The 13,454-nt window shown below is 44.8% G+C and overlaps 1 protein-coding gene across 1 annotated transcript in view; it reads right to left on the bottom strand.

The window, feature by feature from the left end:
* LOC144040245 (cadherin-12-like) overlaps window positions 1–13,454 on the bottom strand; it is a 97,325-nt gene that overhangs the window by 64,184 nt on the left and 19,687 nt on the right. The window contains exon 2 of the mRNA XM_077554293.1: window positions 7,379–7,806. Coding sequence (XP_077410419.1) covers window positions 7,379–7,636 — 258 coding nt within the window. The 5' untranslated portion in view covers window positions 7,637–7,806. The remainder of the gene's footprint in view (window positions 1–7,378; window positions 7,807–13,454) is intronic.

Raw genomic sequence — 13,454 nt, 5'->3', positions numbered from 1 at the left:
AGGGTGTCGACCGACTGGCATCAAAAACGGGAGGGGTCGTTGATTGTTGGGATTGGTCCTTCTGGCTCTCAACTCAGCCTCGTGCTAATTGGCTGAACAATCTTTGGCACAATCAGTCTTTCGTTGAGGCACTTTGCTGATTTGGCATCAGTTCCCATTGAGTGCATCATCAGCAGTTGTTTCGGGAATGTCCTTTTTTTTTTTTTTTTCTATTTTTTTTTTTTTTTACAGGAGAGCTCAGTATTGTTCATTCGATTTGACATCATCATTGCTCTCCTTTTTTTTTTTTTTTTTAAATCCAACAAATCAATTAAAATTATTTTTTTTTTAAATACATATACATATATATATACACATATACACACATATATATATATATATATATATATATATATGCCCTTTTTTTTTGTATGTGGGTGAGTATGTGTATGTGCGTGTGTGTGTGTGTGTGTGCGTGCGTGCGTGCGAGCGTGTGTGTATTCATCAGTTCACCTAAAGCCCATTAAAAAAAAAATCCCATACTAATAATATAATATAATAATAAATTGCCAGATGCAGAAACATCAATGTAAGTTATCACGATGTAGTGGCTCTCGCTAACAGACAGAATTAAGTAACCGGAATTAGGTTAAAAAATTCTATATACGTAGACCATGTTTCTATAAATTTTGATATTTGGTTTTTATTTGAGGCAGATATTTTTTCCATTAAAATGTGATTTTGACTTTTTTTTGTTTGTTATTGTCAGCCCACGAGAGTGGAAGCTGTCATAAATTGCGTTGCAGTAAATCAAGGTCAATCCAAATACAAGGTAACTCTTGGCATCACTTTCCCAGTGCCAGATGGTTCCGGGTTCCCAAGCATGATCTGGTTTCACGCCCTGTCAGTGTAAAGGTGACTTGTCCGTATGTATGAGCCGCTCAACATATTTCCTGCGGTCCTATCAAATATCCATCCCATTTAAAGATCATCAATGGCTGATAAGTGGTGCCAAGGCGATAGCCGCGCCGCTAGCCGCTAGCCGGATGCCGCGCGCAGATAAACAAGATGATTGTCAGGCTTGTCGTGTCCTCGGCAGGCTGGAGGTCAGCGACAAGCGCTCCGGGCAGCCGTCTGCTCGCCCTGTTTTGGATTAATTACCGTGCTCCGTCTTACTTAAGGGCTTTAAGGAATGCGGCTTTTACCATCCGCCCACTGTAAACACGTTTTTGTCCGACGGGACACCTCGGCCCTCGGACCGTTTTACAGCAAAATTCCAAAGCGCTTAAACTAAAGTGCATTTAATGGGGCGTGGCGGGAAAAGGTGCTCCCCTTCCTCCCTCATGAGTCCTCATTGCAAGTTTAGGATTCCTAATAAATCTCAGCGGGGCGGCGAAGTGCCGTCCATAAAAGCCAGGACGGTCGTCCCTTGGCCGGCGGGAAGCGAGGGAGCAAACAAGTCGCAAGGAGATGCAGCGCTGCCCTTTTGCTGTAAAAGTGCTTTATTGACTTTTATTGAAATGAGCGACCTTTAGTCTTCCAGCGTCAGAAGCGTTGGCGCGTCACCAGGTCGTCACACTACAGTGAACTTTTTGGACATTTCCGAGGGCGGCCATATTCGGACAGCGGGAATTGCAGGACTTGAAACCTTAACTGTATGGACAGCTGAGCTTATCTAGAGCAGTAGTACTGAATACGGAGTCATTTGGTAGTGAGCCAATCAGGGTGTAGAAGAAGTAGGCATCAAGCTAGCCTGGTGCTAATTGGCTTTTTGATTAGGAATGGAAGATGATGTGTTCTTGTAGCCGATCAATCAGGGCTGTAATCGGACTTTTCAGGGTTACTGGGTTCGTTTACTCGTCTTAGTTTGGTCCTCCAGGTTGTCACTCAGCTTGGTGCTAATTGGCTACTACGTTTTGAATGGAAAAGGACATCTTAGTCTTGGGTTTCTTCATAATTCACGTAGAACGAATTAAGTGTCTAGTCCGGATTTTGGGAGAGGTTTAGTGGTACTTCTTTTTCTGAATTACTGAAATCGTTTGCTTTTACTGACTAGCATGTAACCTGGCTATGAGCTAACTGGTCTTTTCCGAACAAAAAAAAAAAAAAAAAGACTTTCTTGGTCTTGGAGTTGGACAGTCCATACTGTTGTGGCGGGATTTGAGATTAGTTCCCACTAGGACGAGGCGTCCCATTTACTATTGATTGACTGGCAACTAATCCAGGGTTGGGATTATTTGACTGAAGTTGCAGTTTGCTACTATTGGCCTGGTGCTAATTGCTGATTACGTTTTCGAACAGAAAATGACATGTCATGTCTTGGCTTTCTTCATGATTCACATCAAACCAATCGAGGAAATTGAGTCCGGATTTTGGGTTAGGCTCTGCAGGACATCTTTTACGAAATTACTGAAAAGGTCGTTTGGTTTTTCTGACTATCAATCTTGCTCGATGCTAACTGTCTAGCAGTTTACATTTTATTTTCATCGCGCTTATTATTAGATTTAGATTTAGAGATACCAAAGTCCTAAAATTGGAATGTTTCTTCGGTTCTTTTACTTTTACTGTTGATGTTTCTTTTACCCCAAATCTATCTCAATTTATTTTTAACATCTCTGCATCTATTTTTGTAGGTCTCCTCCTTGCCATGCACAGCTGTTATTCCAGATGTTCCTGATGATTTATCCCGAAAAGGTCACGTCCACAAGTTCTTTGCCAGCACCAGGATTCGACAACGACAGTAAAGCCACTTCAAGTTTCCTTTAATATTTCAAGTTATTCCTTTCAATATGCTAACTACTTTTATTGGAATTAGCCAGAAATGTAATGAATCAAATGAATGTTACAATCCAAAGCGACGTGACTCGCATTCCAATCAATCAGAGCAAAATGCAAGAGACGACGAGCGGCTCGCGCTCGCTCAGCCGAAGCGGCCGCAACGCTGACGGCTGACGTTTGCGCGCACATCATCAGCGTTCCGTGTGAGCTAATTGGCAGATTAACCCTCTTGACGTCCCTCGACGCTTGAACCGCCTAATGTGCAATGATGTGGAGGACGTGCACCTTAGGACGTGCTGTTAGCGGCGCCGAATTGATGAATGAAAAATTAATCATTAAAAGACGGGTTATAAGTTTTGGGGCTTGATGCATAGCATTTTTTTCTACTTTATTTCTCAGATTTATTATTTGCATTTTCTTTATTTTTATTTTCTCAAATGTATATTATTCTGTCATGATCTGTTTAATGCTTTCATCGCAATACCAAAGTAAGTCATTGGAATTACAGTTTGGGTTCTATTTGCAGTCTAAACTATGAATATAGGCAATTATAAAAGGGAGGCTTTAATTGCTGACATTTGTTGTCTACTTGCAGCAGGCCTCGGCCCCGAGCCGCCGCCATGGACAAACATTTAAAAGTCCATTTTCCATAACATTTCCCCTTTAAGAGGACAGACTTTTAACAACATTCCATGGCGGCGAAGCGTCTCGGGATGATGCGAGGTGAGCCTTTAAGAGACCGCATGTAAAACATGCTTGATGACTTTAATAAGAGCGCGCGAGTTGCTGGGAAAGATGGCGGCGGCGTCGGCGGCGGAAACCTCATTTGCACCTTGGCGAGCCACGAGGACAATTAGCAGCAGCTGCTTGTTGTTTGCCTTCATATTTAGTGGCGGCTGTTCACAGCGCAAACATATTAGCAATTATTAGTGCGCTAAATCAATGTGAAAATGTCACTTGGCTTGTTGCCACTTTGGCTAAATGAGGTCAGACGCAGGGAAATGTGGCGGAACTACGAGCGTAATTTCATTTGCAAGGAAAGTCAGCGGATTCTCACATTCAAACAAAAGGTCGCTTTGCTCACACTCGTCCATTCAAACTGGAGCAGACGCTATTTGGCGGATTTCTCTAGGAGTCTTTTATTATCTGTACGCTGACTGAAACAAGGCAAAAGAGCATCAACACATCCACTGATAACCGCGTCAACGATGGATGGATGCGCCTCATCCACCAACAAAAAATTGATTTCTGCCAGAAATTTTCTCCCCTTTAGCAATTGCACCATTCAACAATGTTTGCTTACCTGGAATTTGAACACTCATCACAATTGGTACTGTGACTCTGGTTGACTTGTAATGGTTGCCGGTTCTGGGCAGCATACGGTGATCGTGTTCAACATAAATTACAACATCTTCATTGTATTTTAAGTCATTATTTCGGAATTGTATGAGAAAACCGGAAGGACCGAGGCCATGAAGAAATTGCAGAAGCGGCTTTGAGTCAGGCTCAGGCCCGTCATCCTCTAATACAGCACAAAAGACAGCAAAATATGTCTTTCAAAGTGTGTGGAAAAACATCCAAATGAGGCAAACTGCGCACATCCGCAGTGACCTTAGCGTTTGTGTGGACAGGAAATAAGAACTGAAATGTTATCTGCAGCATCCCAAGAAGCTCAAAAGGACAAAGTCAAGCGCTAATAGCAGAACCAGCTGATCCGGAACACCTTCAGCGACTCCCCCGCTGCCTCTCACCTTCTTCCCCGACTTCCCGTGACGCCAAATTCTGCACGCTGTCATGGACGACGTCCCGTCTTGTTAGTCGCACCAAAGTTGGAATTGCTCTCGACAGCGGGGGGTGATAACTCGGGCTACTTTGCGCCGGCGACTATTAAGCTAGCCTGGTGCTAACTAGCTATTAGCTTACAGTCAAATGACTTTCTTCAACTTGGGGATGGGCTTGGTATACCAATCCAGGTTATACAGTGAAAGGCAGATCGGGATGGACCGCTGCAGCCAATGGGGTCGTTCCAATTCACTCAGTGGGTTTAATAAATAAGTTTTTGATTTGAATGAAACTTGGTGTACTTACTGATAGTGATGGCGCGTAACCAAATCTCAAATTTTAGGTCAATCGGAGCAGGAATGTGGACATTTTCAGCAAAAAGGGGCGTGGCCACTTTTGTTTTAAACCCCCTTATCTTGGGAGCAACGAGGTCCATTTTCACAGAGTGGGTATCTCTTTGACTGCCAGACGTTTTCAGAAAAGGGATGCCATGGGTGCCAGCCAATTTAAGCATTTTGACTGATCTTTCAAGGTCCACAGAAAATTATGTGTTTGGACTATGGAAACACACGTACTACCAAATGAAAGATTGGACTCTCATCTTTCATCAGAAAAAAAAGTTTGTTTCTACCTTATTCCGTTTTTCAGTAATCAACAATAGAAAATGGTTAGTTTCACCTCTGTTTTGAAACAAACGTCTTTTAACGTCTTTGGCACTCCTCCCTAGGATTTTACTAAACGTTATTTAACGTTTTTGGCAGTCAAAGAGTTAATGTGGGAAAGGGAAACATTGCAAGTAGTTGAGAAGATTGGTGCATATTTTAGCATCTTGACCTTTTGACCTAGAATTTGTGGATCACATGACCATAGCAGCATTTTTCATGAAATGTTATCTCAAAAAACCTCAAATTGGTACCGATGTCAATTCCCAGGTACACAGAATTAGAACCGAACTGGCTTTCCTGAAGTACTCGTTTGGTCCTAGCGACAAGCAACCTAGCCTGGTGCTGATTGGCTATGAGGTCATGATCAAGAAATGCCATTTTGGGGATTCAAGTTGAGGAAATTGATCATGTAGTGATTTACATATGATGTGTGATCAGTTTCTAATCAATGCCTCAATCACTGGGGCGCAGTTTCACTTTTTGGGCAACTTTTTGTGGATACATTTCTTCCTGTCGCAGATTGCTCGCACTGGTGTTCTGATCCATAACATTGGTGAATAATCCGCACGTGAGCACTCGAGCGCGTCGCCGAGAGCCCCAAACGTGCGCTAGAATGTGCTGACCACACAGAATACTTAGTTGACTGCGCTGGCGTGCATCTCCCCGATGCGTGTGCGCGCGCACTGACCAAGCAGAAGATTCATGGAAGCGATACGGCGGACAAAATGGGATTCGACTCGGGCGCTCGTCGGCTGCGCGACTCAAATGGTTGACTTTTATGGAGCAGCCCAAAGGGTACGTAAATTGGAAATGAATACGACGAGACGACGGCGGGGGAGACGGCGAGGGCTGCGGACGCGCGTGGCAGGTGCGGTGGTGGGCTGACACGGCAAACGCGCGCACACACAGCTGGAGATGCTGTACTTATGCATCTTAATGGCTGACGAGATGAAAACAAACCAGCGCGATAACAACAGCAGCAGAGGAGGCAGATCAGATCAGTGCAATCCATTAAACATGAATAATGACCGTGCGTCAGCATAAAGAAACTGCAAATACACGTCCGCGCTATAATTAGGCACGTCTCAAGGGGGGGGGGCCGATACGAGAACGGTATCAACAGTATGACTTTGTGTAAAAATAAATTAACCACTGTTACTAGTGACAGTGTAGACAGAAAGTAATCCAAGCAAGTAATCAAGTAATCCAATGTTGACGTGTGCGACGACAGAAGCCAATTTCCGTCCGTTTGATTTCTAAATGCTAAATGTTAAAAACGCTCACGAAAGGACGGCAGGGAAGGCCGACGGTCCCGCGACACGATTCCTTCTGCCTAAGTGCGTAATCGTTAAAAAGCTCATTGCTGAGGAAATGTGGCGCTTTGTCTCAATCAAATAGGCAGGCAGCGAGAAACGATGACGCCAATTAGCTCGCTAATTGTTTCTTCATTTGTTCCTGCTTTGCCGCTCACGCGCACGCACAAACACACACCGTCAAGCTCGCCGAGTGGAAATCGCACTTTCAGCCCACACTCACAATACCTTCTAAAAGCTGCTTTACTGCTGCCGGGCCCAGCCGGTGGTCCACTTGGGTTCATTTATGTTCCTTTGAAAGGAGGTCTGTGATCTTTCCTGCTCTTTAATGTCAACTTGATAACCGTGTCAAAGACCGTGTCAGTGTCACCCTGCCCTCACCCTCAGCGGGTTTCATCTCGGCGGCTTTCATCCTTCCAGCTCGCGCCGCCATCAACGTCGTTAAGACCCGCTCGCGTCTGCGGATGCTTTTCCGAGCAGTCGAGGATCGTCGAGCAAACAACAAAGTCATTCCCACGTGAGGGCCTGAAGATGCTCACCATTAGCGATCGAGTTCTACCTTTGATGGGCTCAAGGTCAGGAGATCTCAAGTTCTTCAATACCAAATTCAAAAAGGACATGAAATGATGGATAAAATAAATGATGGTATAACTAAAGTATTTTTCCACAAAGCCGTACAGTTCGGATCAACAAATCCTGCTCCGTTTTGGTGTGGGTTGTGTTTGAACACGAGCGTTTTTTGAGAAATCTCTCAGTTGTTTTATGGTTAAACTCGAAAGCCAATAGATCTTCAGTAACTCTATCTTGTTTCCCGATGCCCTGTAGTAGCACTAATACAATTCTGAGAAGAAGGTGGCTCACCTTGCCCACATACTGCGGGTCGGAGCCCATGTACTCCTCCAGCACAAAGAACTGGTTCCACACCCAGCCCCTCTTAACTCGTTGGAACCCAGCTGGGCCATTCCTCAGGGAGCCCAGCGAGCCCCTGGGCCGCGCCCTCCCCGCCATCCTGCCGGGTCCCAGTGGCGAGGAGGGCGGTCCTACGGGGGGCGGCGGCGAGGCCGAGCCTTCCTGGAGGTGATACCAAAGGAACAGCAGCAGGCAGTTCCTTGCTAGCATTGGCGGTCTGTGCGGGTCCGCTCTCAAAGTCGAAGTGGCACGGGGGCGAGAGCTGAGCCACGGTGACAGCGCTTTGGCCAGGAAAGAGGCGGGACGGCGGTGGCCGAGGAAGGGCGCCGTGTTTTTCCCCCGCGTCGGTCAGAAAGGAGCGCTCTTCAGGACGTCATCACCTGAAACACAAAAGATATTTTTAAGACCTTACCTTACTTTTTTTGGGTATGAAATCAGATTACGGTCGACATGGGTGGGGTGAAGATAACATATACGTTTGCCTCATTGCTTGAGGTTCCGATTAGACTGTCAGGCCTAAATTGGCGTTTCCAACCCGGGTTCGGTATCAAGCCACGTTTTCTGTCTTTTAGTGGAGGTTCATGCCAGCAGTAGGTTTTCAAACAAGTGATAGGGTTTCAAATCAGAGTAATTGATGCAAGAGTTTTCAAGACAGGACGACCATCGGCAACCATTAAGTATCGGTGTCACCTGTCCCAAAAAAATGCCCATTGACAGACACGGCAAAAGAAGCGATGTGGATAAAGCTTAAGAAGCTTTAATCCGTCTTGCAGTCGCGTCATTTAATACGTAATCTGCTCTCTCTGCCACTCGTCTGCGTTTGTGTCCTTTGTGGCGAGACCGCAACGCCGCCTGTCACATCCTTGTCGCGCCGCCTTATTGAGTCGCATTCTGCGCGGCGGATAAAAGTAAACCGCTGGAGTGAAAACCCTCGGCAAAAATGCTAAAAAGTCGCAAACGGCAACACGACAAGCACGTCGAGACACAAATAATGCTACGAGACTCACTGGCCACTTTGTCGCCGCACAACTTCGAGCTGGGGTTTGGCTGAGGGTTCTATCTAGTACAGTATTGCAATCATCAGGGCTACCTGGATTGGGGGTGGGGGGGGGGGGGGGGCAGTGTTACAACATTCCATCAGGCACACCACTTGGCCCGAATTCCCAGGTGGGAAACCAGAACTGACTTAGGACCTCCAGGCCCCCAGCGAGGTTCAAAATCAGACACGTTAGGCCGATGGACTTCCCCGATCCTGTCTAAGACATTAGGGACTGGAATTTCACATTTTGGAATCTATGGGTTTGGAGGTCCGAAAAATGGGGCCAGCCGGAATCCCAGGTCACCAACAACAGGTAAACCCTAACCCTAAAGTTAATGATCCCATTTAGGGTTGATCAAAGTAATGCCCAATAATTATTTTATCTAAACCAAGTGCTAAATTAAAATGATCACGGCTAATAACAAGCAAGTATGAACATGAGTGACCAAATTTGGCACAAGCAAATGAAGGTTGGGAATTTGGTTTAGAGCGAACCTTAATTGTCAACCTTCCTTTGTTTATAACAAATTATCTCTCACTCATTTTGTTTCATCTGTACCGATATTATCTAACAGGTTGTGGTCTTGTTATGACTTCACCTGGTTTGTTGTTCCTCATCACTTAATCAGACTTCCAGCAATGCAAAAAAGGGTGCGCCTCTAATTTCATAAGCCGAGCCCTCGTTGACTTGATTGCCTTTGATTAACGACGCCGACCCGCAACATCGACTTCAGAAGCAGATTATGAGGTTAGCGCGGCCCACCGACCCCCATTGATTCGTCTTCACGCTGCGTTATCTAAAAAGTCAAGAATCATCCGCAAAAGTTGTGCCGGCGAAGGTCTTGCGTGACTCGGGTCGGACGCGGTCCTCCCGCAGGTCGCTACTCATTTAGTGCAGCCATAATTGAAAATGACTGTTCCTGCAAACCCTGCGAAATCCCGGCGGCCCCAGGAGGGCTCGCTGCTTATTTGACGGGCTAAGTTCATTAGCATGTGTCGGGCTGACGGTCGCACGCTCTGACCCGTCGCTGACGACACGTCATCGGCGGTGGCGGCGGTCTCGCACGTCGCTTTCCATTCTCGGAAGACAAATCGGATCGTTAAAGGAAACGCACGCAACTTTGGATTTCATCCTGCTCGCCAAACAAATGGGGATCAACATGAATAAAAAAATGGTGTTAGCTAGATCCAGGTAGAAACCCTGATACTGCACATCGTTCCAATCCTGCATGATATTTCATCCGAACCCATTATTTGTATTCAATACCGGTAGTGAATATATGGAATATTGTGTTTCTAGGGTATGATGTTTTTCTTGTCAAGTCGTGTTGAAAACTTTGTGTTTCTAAAAAGGCTTCAAACAATATTGTTTGCTGCACGACGAGAGTGCAAAGATGCAGCGGCAGAGCCAGAGAAGACTTTAATATCGGCGAGGCCTCGAGGGGAAAGAGTGGGAGGGGCGCGCCAAGGTGGAGGCCAGCTAATGAAAAGTAGCACCGTTAGCACAACTCCTCACGCGAGCCGGCGCGTCGCGGTGTTAGCGACGCTCTCATGCGTGTTGCCCGCCGGCCAGCGCAAAACAATAGAAACGTTAATAACATCACATGAGTCATCTTGTCTGCTCTTTACGGTGTGGCCCAAACGCGCGGGGTTCGGGGGCAGATACATTTCACATTACATCCGCGTAGTTGTTACTCTAACGCGCTCAGGCAACGTGCACAAGTGTTGAGCTAGGGATGTGAACACGCTCGCATTGTCGTACCAAGCTTAGGGTCACAAAGTGAGGGGCGGCAAGTCTGGAGTCACGACATTTGCGTTGAAATTGTTCCAGATGATGTTGGGAGAAACCAACCGTTTCTATCACATCCATGTCGTTGCTCAGGAAATGTAGAAAAGTACTGGGACGGGGACTTAACTCTTTGACTGCCAAAAACGTTAAATAACGTTTAGTAAAATCCTATGGAGGAGTGCCAAAGACGTTAAAAGACGTTTTTTCTTCAAAACAGAGGTGAAACTAACCATTTTCTATTGTTGATTACTGAAAAACGGAATAAGGTAGAAACAAACTTTTTTTTCTGATGAACGATGAGAGTCCAATCTTTCATTTGGTAGTATGTGTGTTTCCATAGTCCAAACACATCATTTTCTGTGGACCTTGAAAGATCAGTCAAAAATGCTTAAATCGGCTGGCACCCACGGCATCCCTTTTCTGAAAACGTCTGGCAGTCAAAGAGTTAAGGTAGGTCAGAAAGCTTGAACGTCAATCCCGTTCTCAAGTCACTTTTCTGCGTGTATACTAGGGCTAGTGGGAAAAAGAGCGCCTGTAATTTTTTAAGTTTTGCTATTTCAGGCTCATGGAAGGTCTTCAGAAGTGGCAAATCCAGGTCCAGAAAGTAAATACCCCGCCACGGTTGCTAGCTAGCTACCATGGGAGCTAGCTAGGTAGCTAACATGTGGCAGGGTTTTTACTTTCCTTTACTTGGACCTGGATTTGCCACTTCTGGTTGACCTTCCATGTCATTACATTTCACACTGAATAAACCAAACGGAAAGCGATAACCAAGTCTCAACAAGAGAGAATGCGAAGTGGGGAAAATAGAAGTCAAGAGCGAAACAAACCGCAAGGGGAGGCCATTTTAATCACCTCAACTCCAAAAATTGCGCCCTCAAACCTTCACAGCCCAATTTCTGAACTCGACTTTGGAGTGCGTTTCTGGTGTGTCTGTCGATCTGCTGGCATCTTTGTTCAAGCTCACCACACAAGTGACTGATGGACTTGTCGTTCCACGCCAAACTCCTCCAAGCGTGCCTTGATGCACCTTGATTCAGGATCACATGAGAGAGAGAGAGAGAGAGAGAGAGAGAGAGAGAGAGAGAGAGAGAGAGAGAGAGAGAGAGAGAGAGAGAGAGAGAGCTATCGTCGTCCAACTCTATTTAAAGTCTGTCCGTCGTGTGGCAGACGATGTGTTTGTTGTGCAGGAAACACTTTTCAGAATAAATGGAAGAGGTCCAGCTTCGGGGAGGGGATGCCAGAACTTTGAAGGGTCTGGAACGTCTTCATCGTTTCATCAGGTTCATTATGAGAGCCAGCCAACACACGCGCACTATTTAACGCTGACACGCGGCGGACAGCGTTTCCTGCCAAGGCCGTTTATGGTACGAGGACGCAAATCATGGAGTCGACTCTGGACCGCTGATTTTAAAAATCGGACTACCCGCATCAAATTAGCCATTTGTTAGCGCTTACCCTGTTCAGGGTCACGGGTCAGCTGGCAAGAGAAGCAGCCTACGATCCCGAATAACAGATTTGAGACTTTCTGGAGAGCTTCCTAGCAATGATATCATCCTTCCAAGGTTGAACGATTGGCCCTGCGATGCGATTGGCTGGCGACCAGTTGAGTGAGTACCCTACTGGGATAGGCTAAAAGTCACCCATGACCGAAAATAAATGAATGTGTGGATGAACAGAATTCCCAAAGCCAACTGTTTGGGTCTTGACGCCGTTAGCCCATCACATGCTAACATCCCATCTATTCCCCATATTGTTTTTCCATTCAAAGTCACAAGTGAACTAGACCTGGTGAGAGAAGCAGGGTACACTTTGGACTGGTTGGGGACCGGTCAATTGCAGGGCGCGAGCCTCGGAAAAGCATTCGATGGGTTTGGCACGGCAACGAGATAAACAGATTGGAGATTTTAACACTCAGCATTCAAGATGGAAAATGTTCATCCAAGAATTGGTCAAAAAGTCGGATGCTAATTTTGAGCCGTTGACATGGCAGAATTTTGGCCTGTCCGATTTTTAACTAAAACTTGTTAGCCACCCGGAGAAGTTACTGTTTACCAGTTTACTCTAATTTGAAGGATTTTTTGGACCAGATTTTCGAAAGGTGTTGTCCTTTCCAACCAGACTTTACATTGGGATTTTTAATTTTTATTTATTTTTTAATCCTCTCACGTTTCTAATTGTAGCATGTGGTCAAAGCTTCCATGTTTACAAGCATAATCCAGAGATGAGGGTTTTTCCGTTCTGGACCTGGATTTAACACCTCTGCTAAAATCCTCATAAAGCTAAAAAAAAACCCGTCTTTTTTTTAACACGGGACAGGCGACCTTTTGCTAAGCCGCAGAGAAGTTTTAACACCTGCTGAATTCATTACACATTTTATGAGTTTTAAACTTAAATATTATGTTGCTCTTTTAGAGAGTAATGATGGTTCGGCTGAAGAGGTTGAGGGGAAACCTTTCTGTTCCCTTTCCAAGAAGCTCAATTCGTCCAAGTAATTACGGGCTTTGGAAAATCTGGTCATCCTGCTTGCTCATTTTAATCAGGCACAATTTCTAGCTAGCTATCGAAAGCGCAAGCTCAGGTCAAGAACATCTTCGAGGGAAAAAAAAAAAAGATCAAATCCTGTTTACGAGAACTGTCTATGATGGTGTATTAGGGCCACAATACATTTTTTTTTTGGTTGGGGGCAATATTCGGTGAAAAAAACTCAACGTAATTGTAACGAGTTTATAAAGTGGCAAATTGGCGAGGAAAAATAATTGTAAATTTGCAACTTTATTAAGTGGCAAATTTGTCACTTTATAAAGTGGAAAATTTGCGAGAAAAAAAACTAATAATATTAATTAATTCAGTAATTCAGATTTGTATGGCGGTGTATTACAGCCAGAAATAAATATATATTTTTTAGTGGGCGGGGGCAATATTCCGGGGGAAAAAAAACTCACCAATTTGCCACTTAATAAAACATTTATTAAATTTTTCTAATTTATTTATTTATTTATTTATTTTTTTAAAAAGGAGAGCAATGATGATGTCAAATCGAATGAACAATACTGAGCTCTCCTGAACAAAAGAAAAGAAAAAAAAATTACAATTATTTTTACTTGCAAATTTGCCACTTTATAAACTCGTAAAAAATTGTTTTGGCGATTTTTTTTCTGGGAGTATTACGTGGCCCTAATAACGCCGTCGTATGTTTC

Source organism: Vanacampus margaritifer, chromosome 20 (genome assembly GCF_051991255.1).
Source record: "Vanacampus margaritifer isolate UIUO_Vmar chromosome 20, RoL_Vmar_1.0, whole genome shotgun sequence".
NCBI lineage: Eukaryota > Metazoa > Chordata > Actinopteri > Syngnathiformes > Syngnathidae > Vanacampus > Vanacampus margaritifer.
The sequence above is the reverse complement of the archived record's forward strand: the minus strand, read 5'-3'. Positions and strand labels throughout refer to the sequence as shown.